The 19,625-nt window shown below is 41.8% G+C and overlaps 1 protein-coding gene across 2 annotated transcripts in view; it reads left to right on the top strand.

The window, feature by feature from the left end:
- Window positions 1-19,625, top strand: part of EVA1C (eva-1 homolog C) — a 62,877-nt gene that overhangs the window by 31,124 nt on the left and 12,128 nt on the right. For both annotated transcript variants that reach the window (XM_073362288.2, XM_073362279.2), the window contains exons 4-5: window positions 2,927-3,079; window positions 15,829-15,972. In XM_073362288.2, coding sequence (XP_073218389.1) covers window positions 2,927-3,079; window positions 15,829-15,972 — 297 coding nt within the window. The remainder of the gene's footprint in view (window positions 1-2,926; window positions 3,080-15,828; window positions 15,973-19,625) is intronic.

Genomic DNA, 19,625 nt, shown 5'->3' with positions numbered 1-19,625 from the left:
GTAAGTAATTTCTACAACAGGCAAGTTCATTTTTGTGTGTGTGTTTCATTTGTTTTGGTTATAATGCCAGTGCAGAAAGCTGTGCATAAATCTACATGAAGTTTTCAGATTTTAAGATTAATAGCAAATTGTATTTCTACTTTATCTTAGCTTTCCATCTTGTCTGCAATATTCACATGCTTGCTACCAATGTAACTGCTCGTAGAGTTTGTCAGAATCTAAGACAAAGTTAAAAAAAAAAAGGTGGAAAAGCTCATACTTTAGAGAGGAATATTATGCCATTTTTCACAAGAAGTGGTTTGTATTAAAAGCATACAAATGCCAAAAGGCTAGATACCATGGTGATGAGTGTGGGAAAAAATGCCTAGATAGCTGGAACAAAACCTCAGAATCTTTTGAAGTTCAGCCATAACCAGTTTTTGTGCATAACAGAGATTTGTTTTCAGTGGACATGTAAGAATAAGTATACACAAAAAACTGAAAGAATAAATATACATGATAAAGTATTTATACTTCAGTAGAACCTCGAATGAGGGTAGGTTCTGACAACAAATGTAAAGAGACAGTCATTGCCTCAATGGGCACTCGTACAAACACGAGAGAAAAATAGGAAGGGTGGAGAACAGGGAAACAACAATCAAGAGGCTGGATTTTTTTTTTTTAAGTTTTGTCTTATTAAATATAAGAGTGAATTCCAACTCCCCAGCACCGAGCCATTATTTGCTGGCTAATTTTTTGTATAGTGGAAATGGGTCTTCAAGAAGGCATTTGGATTTTCAGAGAGTAGTGACTTTGCCGCACAGAGAAGATATTCCGTGTATAGGGGGAGCATCATCGAAGCACAAGGGGGATTGTGAAAGGAGCAAGGAAACAGGGCATCAAGACTGGCAATAAGGAACAGGAGAGGGGAGGGACGGGGTGACACAAGAAACAAATAGGTGAAGGGAGACTGAATTGTGTAGGACCTCAAAGTCAAGGACAGGAAGCTCAGATAAGGAATCACTAACTTTGAAATAGCACCAACACATTGACTCCCATCACCGATATTAATAGGTGAACCTGTCTTCAGAAAAATAAATATATGCCTGCATACTTACTTTCCAGGATTTCTATCTGTTATATTTGTATGTATCCTGGATATTATATTAAGGTCTGTGTCATTAAAAAGCTCTTTCATTTTATGGATCTCAGTGGATTGGGATTTTCTTTGTTTTTTTAAAGTCACTAGATATTTTTCATCTACTGTAGTGCAGATATTTCATATCTATGATTGACTTTGTGATTTGACTTTTACAAAAGCTACCTAAAAGTATATTTAATGGAGTTTCCTGTCTGCAGAATTACTTTAAATAATAGGTTTCAAGGTGAGTGCAAACAATCTAATCTATCTCAACATAAGATTTATATTTCTCAGTATGATATTAACATTCTTAGTTAGGCCTGATTTTGGAAAACATCCCTATATTCAGGAAAACTCTTGTGCATATGCATAATGTCAAGCCCCTTTGTCTACACAGGGATAAATAACCTCCATCTAGCCCAGGTCAGCTGACTCCGGCACTAGGGCTGAAGAATTGCTGTGTAGCTGTTCGGGCTCAGACTGGAACCCGAGCTCTGGGAAACTGCAAGGGTGGAAGGTCCTAGACTTCAAACTCCAGCTTGAGCCCAAATGTCTACACAGCACTTTTTAGCCTCACAGCCCAAGTCAGCTGACCTGGGCCAACCATAGCCATGCCAGGAGTCTTTTATCCCTGTGTAGATGTACCCATTGTCTTCAAGCATGTGCTTGAGTACTTTTCCAGATTCTTAGAGGTCAGCTTTATGTAGTTTTTAGTCTCATTAGGAATGTTATTTTTTCTTTATTAGTATGGTATAGCTACAAAAAAATCTTCATTATATTCTTATCCTAGGCAACTGGTTTGGCTTGTCCTGTAGTATAACAGCTTCTGGTTTCTTTATTATTTGTATTGCAGTTGCCTCCAGGAACCTCGGTCATGGACCAGGATCCCATTGTGCTAGGTGCTGTACGGACACAGAACATAGTTTTAGGCTGTTAGCCCCCCAGATCAGAACTTTTTTTGTTTGTTTCACACAACTTACCTATTGTGCAGCACCGTTTGCACTTCTACACAACTAATAATCAGTGAGCCAATACAAAGAATGTTTAAAAGTGACTACTTTCTGTCTGCTCTTGTGTGGGGAACTGGATTATTCCCAAGGAAATCAAAGCTATTTTATGTCTCTTGTATTTCAGATGAAACAATTAAGTTTGTTTTATGAATAGATATGAAGTTTTCCTCTCTCCAGTCTGATCTTAGTACTTCATGTCAACATCCCTGATAACAATAAGGTTTCCCTTCCCCCCTTTTCAGCTGTGTAACCCCCTTTTCCTGTTTTCATGACTCATTTTAAAAGATGTTCAACAGAATGGGCTAACCTCCACACTCAGTCATATCTGTGCAAACCCATTGCCTTCACTGGAGTTAAATGGTTATGGCTGAGACCAACATTTGAAATCGAACCATTCTTATACGATAGTGCCTCAAATTCTTTGGCGCTCACTTCAGCTGTATGCTGTGGCACCAAGTGATGCAGACCATCTATATTATTAATGTGTGGGCTGAGCCACTTAACAGTGAAGCAGTGGAGAATGTGGCCATGTCCTTTGGAGAAGCAAAGAGAGATTAGATTTATTTTAATGAGTATTTTTATAAAGCAGGTCATAGAAGATGAGCCAGTGGGAGAGAAGACTGGGAAAATTATTTTTTAATTAATTTAAAATGAGGGAACCATCTAGGAGGAGTTAACTTTCCCCTCGCTGTTTGGTTGAGTTCCTCCTTGTAGGTATGCCACATTTCATTAATTAACCATTAACAGTCCAACGGTCCACCTCATAATATAACATTGTTATTGGTTTCTATTTTAGCTGAACATAAAACCAAATCAGCGTGTGAAAACGAAGAACTGAAACTCCACTGTAAAGAGTCAAAGTTTCTTAACATCTATTCTGCCACATATGGCAGATTAGCACGTGAGAAGGACATCTGCTCTACAGAAGTGGGCCATGCCCCTCAGTTTGGTAAGTTTTAGTGTGTTTATGCAGCCTTCTTAAAAGAAATGTGGAAATTTAGAAAACAGATAGAAAAGTTGATATGCAAGATCCACTGTTCTTTGGAATAGCATCTCACTCAGCTGTTAATGAGAACTAGTATTTTTAAAACACAGTGTCCAGGCTGAGGAACAAAAATGAGATCGGAAGTGTAGCTGAGATATAATAATTGCAGTCTAGAAAATGGTCCAGCAATAGTTTTAAAAGTTCTACTTCTGATGTCTGTTGTGAATCTAATTAACTTGTAGTAAATATCCCTGTTTGCTTTCCCTTTTCCCCTAACCTCTGTCTGCTCCTGACAATGGTTAGGCAGCCAATGTGCTGTGACAGCTGCTTATAATGCTTGTCTTATCCTTGCCCTGTGCTCCCTGTCTGTCTGTATTCACTGTTGGCTCTTGTCTTATACTTTGATTGTAATGTCTTTTGGGCATGGTCTGTCTCTTTGTTCGGTGTTTGTATAGCTCCTAGCAAAACTGAGTCCTGGTCCATAATAGGGGCCTATAGATGCTACTGTAATACAAATAAATAATAGTATTTGTCCTTAGACTGTGAACTACTTCAGGCAGTGACTATACCCCTTTCAAATGTATAGAAAGAAGGCCAGTGGTGGGTGCTACTGTAAATAATAAATAATAACCGGTCAATAACAAATGCATAAACTCAGCTGATGCATGGCAGGAAATAGACCATTTAAAGTATATTACTGCAGCTGCCTTTAAGCTAGATAACCTTAAACTGTAGCGATGTGAGTGCTTAAGGTGAGTACAAGCCACTGAATAAATGAAAGCTATTCAGTGGATGACATTCAAGATGTTTGGAGAGAATTTCACTCTGAGGACCAGCACAAGATCTGTGCACCACTCAAGTCCCACTGAAGCCCTGTATTGAGGGGTTCAGTGTGATTTAACTGATGCATAGAATTCGTGCTGGCCCTCTGCACAGAGGTGTATTTCATCCAAGAGTGAGAAATATGATACTTACAACGTGAAGAGGGGATCAATAATTAGTCTACAAAACCATTTGTCTGCAAGCCAATATTTCTATTTAGCTTTATATGTACTATTAAAAAGTGTATTAGCTGAAAATTATATTCAATGCTTATACAAAAACTCAGTAAAAAGATCAATACCAATAAAACAGATAAAAGCTTATGATTATTTTTATGCAAATGGACCAGATCCTCTGGTGGTACTACAAATCAGCAGTGCAAGCGAGGTCATGTTGTGTGGAGGATGCCGTTTTGCTCTTCAAAATGGCATCTTCCATGCTGTCTGGGATTCTGGGAGGAAATAATTCATCAAAATAGTGTCATGCCAGCAAAAAGTCTGGGAACCCCAGTCTACATGCAAACTTGCACGGATGTAATGAAATTGATTTCCTAAAACTGATTTTGTTGTGTCAGTACACATCTGTGTGTGGCTACATTAATGGCAGAACAAAAAAGGCTACAGTCAATATAGCTAAAGTCGATAACAAAATGATTTTGGCTCAATTAATTTTTTATTTTCTAATAAAAACAGCAGAGTGCCTGCACACTGACTTGCATCACAATAATTAAATTAGTTTTAATTGACACCTGTTGTTATCTCTGTACGCGTTTGTGTTCAGATCAGCCCTAAGACCTTTAGTCCTACAATTACTTTCTTTGCCTCATAGTGCAGACATAAGAACTTTTTAGTTTACATCAGGGAAGAAATTACCTGAGGTGAAATGCTGCCCCCACTGAAGTCAATGGCAAAACTCCAGTTGATTCCAGTGGAGCCAGGGTTTCACCCTTGTTCAGTACTGGGTCAAACTGCCAGTGGTGTTGGGTACTGAATTAATTAGAATCTAGGTTTTGGTGACCTTCATCCCATTGAATAGAGTTGATAAGTAACTCATTACAAGACGCAGCTTAGAGCTGACGCTATTATGGAACTATTCTAAATTCTCCCTAAACTTGTAAAGCCAATTGACTGATTTTCAGAGGCTTGATTCAAATGGGGCCCAGATAAAGTACATAAAGCTTTAAGAATTAAAAACAGATGCAAAAAGTGTACTCTCTCATACATAAATACAAGATAAGAATTCTCTAGGCCATGCTGAATGTTCTGTTCTTGTTTAGTTTCCCCAGCCCTGAAGGATGAAAATGAGATCTAAAGTTGTTCTTGTTCCAAAGTTGGAGATGTTATTGCCCTGATTCTTTGAGTTGCTGAGCCCCTTTATTGATTCTGCATTGCCACTTCTGCTTCTTGGAATGAGCCCCCCTCAGGGCCAACTCCAAAGGCACTACTTGAGCAGGAGTGGCAGGTGGTCAGGACCTCTGAGGATTTGGGGCCAGCTGAGTTGATGGGAATGCTCCAAGTCATGCTTACCAGTGCAGCTTAGTTTCCTATGCCTTTAACAAGGGAATGTAGGAATTGCCATATTGGATCAGACCACTGGTCCTTCTAGTCCAGTATTCTGTCTCCAACATTGGCCAGCACCAATTGCTTCAAAGGAAGGTGCAAGAAACCCTGCAGAAGGCCATTATGGAATAGGAAAAGTTTCTTCCTAGCTTCCATTAATCAGATGTTGGCTTATGCCTTGAAGCCTGAGTGTTTATACCCCATACATCTTCAGTGGGACATCAGAAGCATTGGCCAAACTCTGCCTCTTGAAGGTCATGGCCCACTGACTTCAATAGGAGCAGAGTTAAGCTAGCGTTGAGTGCTTTTGAAAATCTTACCCTTCATGTGTTCCAAGAGTAGAGTCAGTTCAAAAATGAGGGAGGAAAGCAGTGCTTAACTTGTAATGAAGAAGGTGCCAGGGCTCAAGCAATTTTTTTTTTACATTCATAACTGATGCAGCAAGCCCAGAAATGTCAGGGCTCTGAATTGCCAAGCCTATAGGTACCTTCATGGTGCCCAATATTTTTAAGATACTGTAACTGGGATCAGCCAGTACGGGAGTTTGTAGCAGTTTGTTTCCGTGTACAGCATTGTCTTTTCTAACATGTTCTGTTCTTTTCTTTTTTTTTTAAATTCCTAGTAACATGTGAATGGGAACAAGATGTAATAGAGAAAATTTATTAGCCAAAGGAAAATAAAGCATTGTGCCAAAGCATAGGTTACCATAGAGCGTGCAAGGAAGCTTCAGGTCAACAAACACTCCTAAATTCATAAATTACTCTTATTAACACATGAAAGTACTTGAAAGAAGGGTTGGTGCATAATAGATAGCCCCTAGCTGAAATGTTCAAGGTAAGATACTAAAATACTTTTACACAGATTACATCTATTCTCCCTTATTGATCATACACATACATTTCCTGAAGCATTAACGGCCTAATTATGACCTTGGATATGTGTGCTCAATTCCCACTGAGGTAAGTGGGCTTTGTGTACATGTTGCTAAGGGAAGAACTTGGCCCTAAATCATTTATTCATTAATAATCATCAAAAAGCTTGCAGCTTACATAATAAGGGGTATGTTGTCCTCTTGGTGTGAGGGATTTCCACGTGTAACCCTCTGTGCACTGAGATGAGAACACCCCCTAAAAAAGTAAAAGTACAAATCACTGCAGGCAGCTCAAGGAATACACATACACTGTTGTAATTATACCCATTATTAACTACTCACTTTTAATTTCCAGAAATCATGAACAGTTTAATGCAACCAAAATCTAGGAAATTGCTAGACATTTAAATACCAGCAATTCAGGGATTATTCAATGTATTAAAGGAAACCTTCAACTGTTTTGCTGCAAATTCAAAAGCACTTCTTGTCAAGAGCTGATGTACAGAGCTATGTAAAGGGAAGCAAATTACAGTACACAAGTCTTATTGCTCCTACAAAACCCAGGGACCATGCAACCTATTTTTGAGTGCCATCTACTAGTAATTTATGTATTAAGTAATTATTTACATACACATAGACATGGAGCACTCTTGTAGCATTTCTCACCATGAACGAAGTGGGGAAAATACTTAATGCGCAGGGCCTAGTCTAGAAGACTGCCAGGAACTGCTGCATACCCACAATCATGGGAAAGCTGTAAAAAGGGAAAGAGATTAAGAAAGTTGTGAGGAGAGAGAGCTCCACAATACCCGAGGGAGATTAGTGGTGTTATTCAAAGGCAGGAAGAGAGCAGCAGCCATTTTGGAATCCCCTCCCGCCTATCTCAGTGCTGGGAGTTGGAGAGGGAAAGAGATGAGGAGTTATTAACCAAACCTTTTGAACCTCAAAAACAGTTTGAGAGATGGGCAAAAATTGGGGGCCAGTTTTCCTTTTATGTGAATCAGTTTGCATAGCCCTAGTTCTAAAAGAGATATTGTTTCTTGTTTTCAGTTGTTTATACATGTATTTCACTATGTTTCCCTTCAAAAAATACTGTCATTGCAATCCAAGCAGAACTACTGAGAGGAGGAAATCCAATCCACACTCCTACGTATTTATTTTCCAGACAGTTCCTCTTTGATCTGTTCTCCCCCTGAATTTAATTATGAAGTTAGGATTCACACTTTCTGAGGTGAGAGCACCTGGTTAACTGCTCTTGCTGTAAACCCAGGTTACAACTCAACTCTATGGATGCTAGCTGTGCAGTATTGTGTTTCATTAACATATAAAGGCTTTCACTAGGAGGACAACAGTTTGAGATTTTGTGGGGTTACACCTACTTCCTCCAGTGACTAAAAATTTAAAGGAGTGGTTTCCTTCAATGGCCTCCTGTACTAGCCTAGGTGCCTTGGTTTATGCCTCCTCCTAGCAGCAGACAGAGATAGGAAAAGAACTTTCTTGCAGCATCAGCACTGTTGTTTGCTGTCTCCAGCAGCTGGAATCAATCTTGATGCTGATTTTGCTGTAGGCAGCTGATGAAGGTTAGGCCTTGGGACTAGCACAAATCTGCACCATATCTCAGAGTGCTGTATTTTGCATTTGAATTGCAACACTCTCCGAGATGTATGAGATCAGAAATATAAAATAGAGCTTCCTATTGCCTATGCTGTTTTGTGTGGCTCATGCAGTACATTAAATGTAAATTTGCCACCAAAAGGCAGGAGAGGCTTTTGATATGGGGACAGGATACATCTTCTCTTTCCCTTCCTCTTTTGGCTACTGGAGTTGACTTGACATTTGTAAGTTGCAGAGAAGGGGAATGCATTGAATTTTTCACTTCCCACCCCAGCAGCTATTCATAGCGTGTCCCACAGCACCTTGCCCAAATGCCTGCTGCTACATCCAACCACCGTGGAGAAGTTTCTGCTGAAATCATAGAATCATAGAATCTCAGGGTTGGAAGGGACCTCAGGAGGTCATCTAGTCCAACCCCCTGCTCAAAGCAGGACCAATCCCCAATTCAATGATTAGCAGTAAAATAGTTAACAATGATAATATTTAAAACTTCTCATTAGGCTTCAGCATTGACCTCCAGAGTTGGATGGGCAGATCACATCCCTCACAGTGATTTGTTTCAAGTTGTCTGCAGACTCTTGCAGACACAGTTGTATCAGGTAATGTCCACATCCTTGCAACCATAAAGGTTAACAACTTAGGTTGGTTTGTGTTTTTTTAAATGGAAGCTTAGATTTCTGAATTATTTGAAAATGTATTCTAGGTACTGTAGTTTAAAATAAAATAAGAAGTCCCTTTAACCAATCTATATACATATGGAGCTGATTTCTGCAAAGTGCAGTGATAAACATTTAAGAAGTTTGCAGCAACAAATTCTAGTTTATCAGTACTCTGTTATCACCCCACAAAGAATAAGGAACCACGTGTCTGTCCTGCACACTTGTGCTGGCAAGTTTCTGTGCATCAGATAGATACAAATTTTGCTAAATCCATAAGGGCTGGATTCTGAACTCGGGTCCACTTCAACATAGGACCAAAACATGAGATAATCCTGTTGGAGACTGATGCTGTCTACACAATCACATAAATGGTTTCTCTGCAAAGAGAGAGATCAGTCTTTCATTATTGAACTTACATCCAAGGAATGGTTTCAGTCATAAGTGGTATTTTTAACCCGATCTAGTGCTTTGTTTACTCACATACTTGGATCTGAAACTGAAAGGTATCAGGAATATGTTTCATGAACACAATGTATTCCCAAAAAGAAAAGGAGTACTTGTGGCACCTTTTCTTTTTGTGAATACAGACTAACATGGCTGCTACTCTGAAACCTGTCACAATGTATTCCATGTATTTGCTACAGTTAACAATATTACTGAGTGTCTTCTGATGCACAAGCTGGGCCCCATGTAATATGCTCCTGCATAAATTGCGATGTTATTGTCCTTCTTTTTGAATTTCCAGCATTAATGTGCTCCAGAATTGCATTGTTTCCCCCAGTCAATTCCTATTCCCAGAGTGACCTTGGGCTCTGCAAAGCATGAGCCAGCCTGGTTTGATAAACTGAAAGCAGAGATTTCACACTATTTAAAATGCAAGTCCTGACTAGCTCTTTTTTTTATTGAGGAGACACCCTTGAAAACATAAAGTCATGAAAACCAGTAATCAGGGATGAAAGGAACAAGCAGCTGGGCTCTACTTCTGTGGTCGGAAGTTGGCAAGGACCTCCTCTTCCCATTCACACATGTATTAATTATTATTATTTGTATTATCATAGCACTTAGCACCCCCAGTCATGAACCAAGAACCTATTGTGCTAGGGGCTGTACAAACACAGACCAAAAAAAGACAGTCCCTGCCTGCAAAAAGCTTACAATCTAAGTAAAATTGGTCTAATTTTGAGGTGCATCCCAAAAACCCATCTCATTAACTCCTCCCCACAATTGCTACACCGGCTCTGTGCATGGCAGTGGGATAGTACTGGACAGCAATTAGTAAGGAGTGACGGAACATTGTTTCACAGGCTTGGCTAAAATTGCTGCTTCAGCCAGCTCTGGCCATTCCATGGAATTGCAAGGTTTGTGTGCAAGGGAAAAGAGAGTACAGGCTGAAATGTGAGAAGCCTTAAGAAATCAGAAGAATTGCTACTAATTAAATCCTGAACGATTTATGCCTACAGCGGCTAGGTGTAATTTGCATTCCAAAACATTTCTGACTAAAGCTAATTACGAGCTGAAAGAGCCCTTCCTCCGGAAACAAGACTTTCTAATTCGTTAAATAACTGAGGTCAGAGCCGATATTTTCCTGCTGTATTAAACCCCTTTTTGAGGCCCCATATTCCTCAGTTCCACTCAGCTAAATGTCTGCTTCACAAAACCCACCACCCAACACTATTGGCACCTAGCTGGCAATCTCAGCAGAGAGGCCTGGAGAATTAACTGTCTTCTCTCGAGAGAGAGGCTCCCTTCAGAGAAGGGTGAGGTAAACTGGCAGTGTGGAGACGATTATACTGCTACTTTCTATATCATACGTGTTCTGTGGATGGAAGACTTCAGCCTCCAGCTCCATCGATCAGCCACCTTTCACAAGCAATTCATTTCAAACATTTAAGTAACAGTTCAGCAACCTATGCGAGCACATATCTAATTTAAGCATTAAGGCATTCCAGAAAAAAAGAATAGTATGTGCTTACCTTCAAACCTTAGTCCATGCTTAAATTCAGCTCTGTTCAGGAAAACTCTTACACATGTGCTTAGCTTTATGTACAGACTTTAGTTCCATTGAGTTCATGGGACTATTCACTCATATGCTTAAAGTTAAGCACTTGTTTAAATTCCATGCTGAACTGGGACCTCAAAGAAAAACTCTTTTTGAAGTAATGCTCTTTAGCTGGAAAATGGATCCTGTTTGCAGAATACAGTCTACCTACTGTGTTTAAAGCATTGTTGCCAGAAATATCATAAGGTTGCACAGTCTTGAATTAATCTTTCTCATTTGAAGGGTGTGTTATTCTCTGCTTTCCATTATTGAAGGAAAGTTGATTAATTTTTCTTATTAAATAACATGGACATAAAAATGAATTTTTCAAATATAATGTAATATACAGGTCAGATGAGGCAGATATATTTTAGACTGTTTTTGACTTTATTAAATTTTCCCTTTGAACAACAAGTGAACATATTTATTTATACATACATCTACCCATCACAGATGTGGTAATATGATACATTGCATTTATTATGTATCTTTGACTGACTCACCTGCATGTTGCCCACTAACCCTTCTCCCCTAGGAATACTTCTCTTATTCCAGACCTCCATTAAGCTACGCTTATTCTTCCCCTCCCGTGAGTGGTGCTAGATGAGGGTGATCCCTCTAGAGTTTGTGACAAGAGACATACTGCAAAGAGCCCTGTAGCACTAGTGATTCAGGGAAAGAGAGGCCTTGTTTTCATTCCTTACAAATGTGTGCTTTTTACCTTGGGACAGGTAACGCTGTAACATTTGGGAGTTCACACAGGCCCGTGAGGGGTTTGGTCACCGTTTGCCTTGTAATCCTGGGTGCCCTGTGGCTGGGCAGCTTTGGTCCAGCACTCTGACCCCATCAGTCTGCCAGCAGCCGACAAGCCTCACCTGGACTTTTTTCAACTTGGTTACTCCTTGCAGGCTGACCTTAGTACCCTTCCAGCCCCAAATTTGCCCCAAAATTGTCCTTCTGCAGGAACCAGTCCCTCTCAGTGGACCCTCACAGAGAAAGCCTTGGGTTTGCTGCCTTTACAGAGACAGTAAAACAGTCCAGCCTGTTAGCTTTCTGGAAGCACACACTTCACTGAACTTACCCAGCACTGATGATTGATAATGAAAGCAAAACAAGTTTATTAACAAAAGAGCTTGTATTAAGTGACGCCAAGTACAAGCGGGAAAGGTAGAAATGGTTACAAGCAAATAAAAGTGAAAACACACATATAGAAGACTAAAACTTAATCTAGCAAGATAATCTTTGTTCATGACGGTTTCTCTCACCCACAATCTCCTTTCCAGACTTTTACTGGCTAGGATCCATCACAGAGATCAAATTTTTGGTTTCATTGTCTCCTAAGGTGAAGGATCAAGATGGAGTCTCCCTCTGTTCCTTATATCCCAAAAAAGATGCCTTTGTCATACTGGGGATTCAGTCTCCTATGTCTCTCTGGGGTGCACAAGCTATGTTCATTCTCTCTCTCTTGAGTTTAGCTCAATGGCTTTGTTTATTGCTAATATGTAAATTGAGGTAAACCCACATTCCTTTGTCTAGGACAGACTAGTTTATCACCTTTTACCTAGGCTATGCTGTCTGGTCTTAAACATGTTCTAGTAACATCATGCAGATGGAATTCTTAACTTTACATATAATGTTAACATATGCTTTGTAAAATTATATTAATAACCAGCATGTTCTTAGCTTTCATATTGCACCTCACAAGGCATATTTTGCACAAATATTATTGCAGTAGTGTGTAGGGTGTGAAAACAAGGGGGATCTAGGCTCACAAATGCATATGAGCGAGGGGTTCCCACAACAAATTTTGTGGTGGCCTTAGAGTGTGGCCATCACTTCATGCTGGTGGCTGCTCTGACAAACCCGTCTCTCTGTCCCTGCCTCCTGTGGCCCTTCAGCAAGAGCCCACCCTGGGGAAGGTGAGTCGGGAACTCACCAACTGCCTGTGGAATCCCAGGCTCCCCAGGCCCTGGCCCGGTGGGAGTGGGTGAGCTACCGAGGGAGCGTCCCAGCAACCAAACACCATAGCCGCTTCCAGCGCTGTGCACACCAGCCCCACGTGTATCCAGACGTGCTGCCTGGAGCCCCCGAGGAGGCTGTGCAGTGCAGGGCTCCAATCCCTGCTGGCGATGCCAGCACAAACACCAAGGCAGTGCATCTCGCTGCCATTGCTAACAGCTATTCAGGAGCAACAGCTGGGTGCTGCAGGGAGAGGCTGTTGCTTTGCCCCCAATCTCTGCCCAGGGTTTGGAGGCTGTTGTAGGCCGCAAAAAAATCTGCTGGTAGCCGCATGCAGCCACAGTGGCCTCGTTTGAGAAATGCTGATAGTAAATGTACAGTGAAGACAAGGTACTTTAGTTTTACCATGAGGTAAACTAGTTGAGGTCCTACCCCACTGGGGATATAGAATTGACTTCATCTAGTTTACTGCACAGTAAAGCTAAAGTGGCTAGTCTCCATGCTTTTACTTTAGGATAGCTCATACATGTTAGCTACCCTGAGGTATAAAGTATACCTTTTTTAGCAGTGAAACAAGGCCTGAGAGAGAACATATAGCCGTGGCAGCAGAGAGAGAGAGAGGAAAAATGGCAGACCGAAGTGGGGGAATTTGGAGCAAGAGGAGGACAGAGTGGAATGACAGGGCTAGCATGAAAAAACGAGGTAAAGAACAAAAATGAGAATGAAGGATAGAAGGCAAAACTACTAGAAATCTACAGGAGGGAAAAAGAACACAGAGAGAAAAAGGCTCAGAATGGACAGTGGAGAGAGAGAGGAAATAGGTGAGACAACCAAAATACAGTGTGACATGGCGGAAGAAGAATAACTAGGCACCAACTACTACAAGTTGGCTCTTCAATCGAGAAAAGGATGGACTCACTCACTTGGGCCAAATTGTCAAAGATATTTCAATCCAGTCCCATAAGTTGCACCTGCTATTCTGTGTATTCAAAAACCTGAATTTGAATGTGAGAATAGCATATGTAGCTCACCTGGTTAGGCATCTCTTTGATTTATCTGTGTAATTTCTGCTTGGGGAGGTTTGCATGAGCAAAATTGCAGGGGCACATTTTGAGCCTGTTCTTGAAAATGTACTCTTTAATATTAAATATACAGACTTCCTGCCAACTGAACCACATGTTTGCCAGCATTCTAACTGTGGGGAATTACTGGAAAGATAACAAGCACACACAAAAAGTATGCATGAAGTTGTAGAACATTTTGAACTGAATTGTTTAGCTGTTAAACATTGGCTAGCCTATGGGGAACAATTAAATAGTTTTCTTTAGTCATAAAACTTTGCATGTAAAGCCTAGAAAAACTACCCCTTCCTGTAAAAGAAAAAAAAGGACAAATAATTAGCATGAAAGGTTTGAATGGATCCACCCAACATGAAATCAGGCAGATTCTGGAATTTCCTCCAAAACATTTAGATGCCAAGAGCCTATCAATCTATGTGATGTGCCAAGAATGGCTCAGGTAGAGGAGCCTAACCCAAAGTCAACATGAATATGGACTAAAAGGAGTTATTAACATGAACAGCAACATGAACCAACACCTAAAAACATTGAAATAAAACATGTTCTCATTATATCATTGTACTTGAATGAAATAAGCAGGCCAATGGCTTGAGCCTCATATAAGACACCATTCATATAAATAAAATTAACAGCAGAGCAAGAAAGGTTGTAGAAAATATAATTAAACTTGCAAGAACAATATTATTATCATGAGCACTTCCTGTATGGATCATCTGATAGTTCCTCTACAGAATGTTCTTTAGTTTCTTTCTTACTTGCCAAGATAAACTATTTTGCTGCCTAAAGAGTCCTAAAAATGTCCACCTAATCTACTCTGTCTTCCAGCGTTCAAGCTCACCAAAGGGAGACTAAAACAGCTGAGTCATTGAATCAAAACTCTTCCTTCTCTTTGTCAGCTTTGAGTTTATAAAATTCCGCTATGACAGACTTCATATGTAATGTGGTCAGAAGACTTTGCAAACTAAAGTATTTTGTTTCTTATAGTTTTCTGACTCGCATCAAAAGTGCTGGAGTTAAGAGTCACCAGCTTTTTCTTATAGCTAAGAATTGCTTTCAAGGGAATATGTATCTCAAGATTACCAGTCACTAAGCCATTTACCAAAAACAAACAAAACAATGCAGTATCCGCAGACTAGCTACTCAGGTTTACAAATTACTCATAGTTGCTTAAGTCTGGTCTGCATTTAAAAGAATTAAATCGATACATTACAGATTTGTTCTATCTCTGGACTTCAAATTTTGAATTTTTATTTTTGTCAAAAACCTCAATATGAAATCTCTATTTTCTTTTCAAAGGTGACTGATTTTTGCCTTGTGTTAAATCTATTGTGAATCCTATTTTAACTCCTTGTGATCATTAGCATGTTTCTTCTAAAGTAGCACTAGCCAACCCAGATGGAAATGAAGAGGAAGAAGATAACGAGCTGCCTTCTTTGTCTGACATTTGTGGTCAAAAGGAGCGAAATATATTTCTTACCTCTTAAAAGTCCCCAGCTGGAGACTCCAAAAAGAAAGCATCCATCGTTCATAGAAAGCCACAAAGGAAATGAAATAATATTGGTTGGGAGCAGAGAGCTCCAGAAAACAATGACCTTCTTCTCACTTGCAATTTCAGAAGGTTTCGTATTTAAAAAACAAGACAAAAATGCATTTTTCCTGTTGGATTTGTGTTTAGTACATGTGAGAAATTAATAGCATTTAAAGATATTCTGCTTTTTCTGAAGTAGATTAAAGCAGGTAGGTACAGTACATAAACTTTCCTATTCAGTTCATTTCACCTTCAATGTAAAATCCAGGTGGATGAGTTTATTTTTATAAAATTAATGCACATGGCATGTTATTGAAACTGGGAGCACATTTTTGACCTGCAACAGAAATATACAAATCCCATTTCCTAACAAATGCAAGGCAAATGTAGAAGTTAGCAACGTAGGTTTATATTCAATGAATAAACCTAAGATCTAATTTTGCAGTCCTACTCAGGGAAATCAATGGGAGTTTTGACTGAATATGGATGACAGGTTCAGGTTCATAAGTACGCATGTAGTAGATATTGTCTTTGATAACATAAGTATATGTATATAACCAACATTTCAAATTTTTTTCTTTCAGACTGTTTCTCCTATACAGCTTTAGAAGTATTATCAAAGAGGTGTTATGGGAAACAAAGGTGTAAAATTATTGTCAACAACAACCATTTTGGAAGTCCGTGCCTGCCTGGAGTGAAAAAATATCTTAATGTCAGCTATGCATGTGGTAAGAGCAAATATGTGATAATTTTGAAGACCTCATTCTACTTACAGAGCATAATAATGCAAAGTTGTGTATATATATATGAGCGCACATGCCCAGAGCTGGATTCTTAAACCTGGCCTTCCTGTTAGTATCTGTAACCTATTATAGCTACATGCCAAAATACCTGAGATGTAGGTACAATCACACAGCTAGAGATCTACAGAACATAAATTGCAATAATTAAAATATGTGCTTGACAAATGCACTAGATATTAAATTGTGCTCCACATAATTCATCTACAGCAGAGCTAAGTAAAGAAAATCCACTATTGTATTGTGTTAGCCTTTATAAAGCACTTCAGCATAATCAAAGCACTGTATAAAGGCACTGATCCTGAAATATGATCCACATGGGTACACCTAAGTTCCTCCCCCTACAGAGAATTTCCTTACTCTGGGTAAAGTCTCAGGCCAGGTCTACACCACAGACTTACATTGGTATAACTACATTGCTCAAGTGTGTGAAAAATCCACCCCCTGAACGACAGAGTTATACCAATCTAACCCCCGGTGTAGACAGAGCTATGTTGAGTAGAAAGCTTCTCCTGCCAACATAGCTACTGCCTCTCTCAGGGCTTGTCTACACTTACATTTTATAGCGCTCTAACTTGCTGGCTCAGGGGTGTGAAAAATCACCCCCCGGAGCGCAGCAAGTCGGAGCGCTTTAAAGCGCTAGTGTAGACAGGCTCAGCGCGCTGGGAGCTGCGCTCCCAGTGCTTGGAGCTAATCCCCTCGTGGAAGTGGATTACCAGAAGCGCTGGGAGAGCTCTCTCCCAGTGCTTGCATGTGACCACACGCGCACTTCAAAGCACTGCCGTGACAGCGCTTTGAAGTTTCCAGTGTAGCCACACCCTCAGAGGTGGATTAACTAAGCTCTCCTGTTGGAGAAGTAGCATCTCCACCAAAGCACTACAGTGGAGCACCAGTGCAGCTGCACCCCTGCAGCCAGAGGTGGATTAAGATTTATTGGGGCCCTCGGCACAAAGAACTTTTGGGCCCCCACACCTCCCACCTGCAATGGGACCCCCTGCTCCTCCTCTCCCCCCGCCCCGAGGCCAGAAGCCAAAGCTGGGCTGTGGTAAGAGCCACCCAGGGGGGCTGGGTTGCTGTGGGGAGCCTTGGACCCTCCACTTGCCCAAGGAGGCGGGGACATAGGCCGGGGCTGCTCATGGGCACTGTCTTTCTTACCTCTCCCCTTCACCCTCACAGGGCATGGCTACACTTGCAGATGTAGAGCACTGTGAGTTAAACCTGCCTTCGGAGAGTGCAGCAGGGAAAGCGCTGCAGTCTGTCCACACTGACAGCTGACAGCGCACTGGCATGGCCACAGTTGCGGCACTTGCAGTGGCATTGGGAGCAGTGCATTATGGGCAGCTATCCCACAGAGCACCTCTTCCCATTCTGGCGCTGTGGCTTGTGGGAAGGGGGCAGGCAGGGCCAATGCCCTATTATGCATCAGTTCGCATCCCAGCAATCCCTGTGTTTCCATCCACATTTGGCGCCATCTTTCAATGTTTTTTGTACTGCGTGCTCTGTCTTCCCTTTTGGTCTGTGGGAATGGAGCCCGAACTGCTGAGGAATATGCTGACGAGTCTCGCCAGTGCATCACGTTTGGCAGTCAAGTTACTCCTTAAGCTACAAACTGACAGTGAGGACTCTGACGATATCAACGCGAGTAACGCATATGACACGAGTTTGCAGGGAGCCTTGACAGCAGTAAGGAGTGGTTCAACAACAGGCTGAGCCAGTGCAAAATGACTGTGGAGTGTGCTTTTGACCGTTTAAAGGGCCGCTGGTGCTCTCTGTATGGGAAGCTGGACCTGGCCGATGACAGCATCCCCGTGGTTATATCCGCGTGCTGTACCCTCCATAACATTTGTGAAGGCAAGGGTGAACGATTCACTCAGGCATGGAAGTCGGAGGTTCAACATCTGGAGGCTGAATTTGAACAGCCAGAGAGCAGGGCTATTATAGGGGCCCAGCGCAGGGCCGCAAGGATTAGGGATGCCTTGAGGGAGCAATTTGAGGCTGAAGCCACCAGTAATGTCTGGTGCCCTGCACAGGAGTGAAGTGCAGTGGTTCCAATGTTAGTAGGAATTTGTGTTTGCTAAGCTGACTTGCAGTGCCTATTTCTTTCCTGGGCTAAGGTCTCTTTTACTTTATGCAATAATAAAGAATGTTTTCAAAGCCAAAAAATCCATTTATTGAACAGAAAATTCATTTATTGAAAAGAAACACAACTGCTTGGGAAACAGAAAGGGTAAGGGGATGGGGTGGTGAACGGTAAAATCACAGATTTGCATATGTCCTGTCTGGAGTGCTGTGCAATGAGTGCTGCATTTCAGGCTGGCTAAAATGCATGGTGATGGAGGTTGAGTGCACTGGGTAAGGGTCGTAGTTTGCAGGGCTGGGTGGTGAAGCTACAGGTGTTGGAGGCAGCTGGTGGCAGTAAGAACCTGGATGTTGGGGAAAGTGGGTTGGAGGTGACATGGGGGCACAAGGGAAAGAGTATTGGGACAAGGGCTGCAGGGGGGGGGGGAGGCCAGCGCGGTACTGCTCCGTCTGCATGGCTATGAGCACCTGGATAGAGTCCGCTTGGCGCTCCATTATGCTTATCAGCCGATCCGTGCTTTGGTGCCGGCGATCCGCGCTTATGTGCCAGCGCTCCTCATTCTGCTGGCGGATCCTCCTTTCACTGTCCCGCCCCTCCTGCACTTTTCGATTTTCGTTACTTGAATGCTGCATTACTTCGTGCAACATGTCTTCCTTGCTTTTACATGGCCTCTTTCTGATTCTTTGGAGTCTTTCGGCTGGTGATAACAAGGGACGGCTGAGATCTCAAGGTTGCATCTGTAAAGGCAAAATGCAACACTTAACAGAGGCAGCATTGTTCACACCAGACAGAGCAATGATTCCCCCTTACTTAAGGGCAAGCACAGTCTACACAATAGTATAATTTGGCCTTCCCAAAGTGAGCGCACATAACCCACGGGAGCCCCAAAATGGTGAGTAAGCACAGGGTCAAGCGTGACTGATTGTTTCATGTTCGTACTTTCCTCTAAGTTTCTGTGCCTTGGGGAGGGCCAACAGCAGCAAGGGGCCCCTATACTGAACACTCTCCCCACATTTTCCACAGGAGTTCGTACTGGAAGATATCTTGCTACTGAGGGTGATGTGGGAAGCAAGGGAGGGTCTTCTGCTGCAGTGTGGATTCTGCCCTGGCTCATATCCAGCTTGCCTGTGTGCAGCAATGGTCCTCCCACCCCTCACGGCACAATGGCGTGGACATGTTAGCCTGACTGGGACAAGGAGCACAGTGGCTCTCCCAAAAAACCTGCGCAAGCGCATTGCCCAACTTCTGGCTGAGACCTTTGAAGAGATCATTGAGGCAGATTACTGCAATGTGAGAGAGCACATCAATGCCTTATTCTGCATCTAGGCATGCATGCAACCCTAACCCTCCTCACCCCAAGAGCCCGCACCAAATAACTTCCTTCCCAAAAGAAAAGCTGCTTACCGGGAACCTCCTCTGATGTTTCTTGTCCTTCCCCAAGCACCGGCCACTACGACTGGCTACCTTCCTCCTGGCTTGAGAACAGCTCCTGGCTGCATGC

Source organism: Lepidochelys kempii, chromosome 1, assembly GCF_965140285.1.
Source record: "Lepidochelys kempii isolate rLepKem1 chromosome 1, rLepKem1.hap1, whole genome shotgun sequence".
NCBI classification, from domain to species: Eukaryota; Metazoa; Chordata; order Testudines; family Cheloniidae; genus Lepidochelys; species Lepidochelys kempii.
Note: the sequence above shows the minus strand (reverse complement) of the source record. Positions and strands in the feature narration are given on the sequence as shown.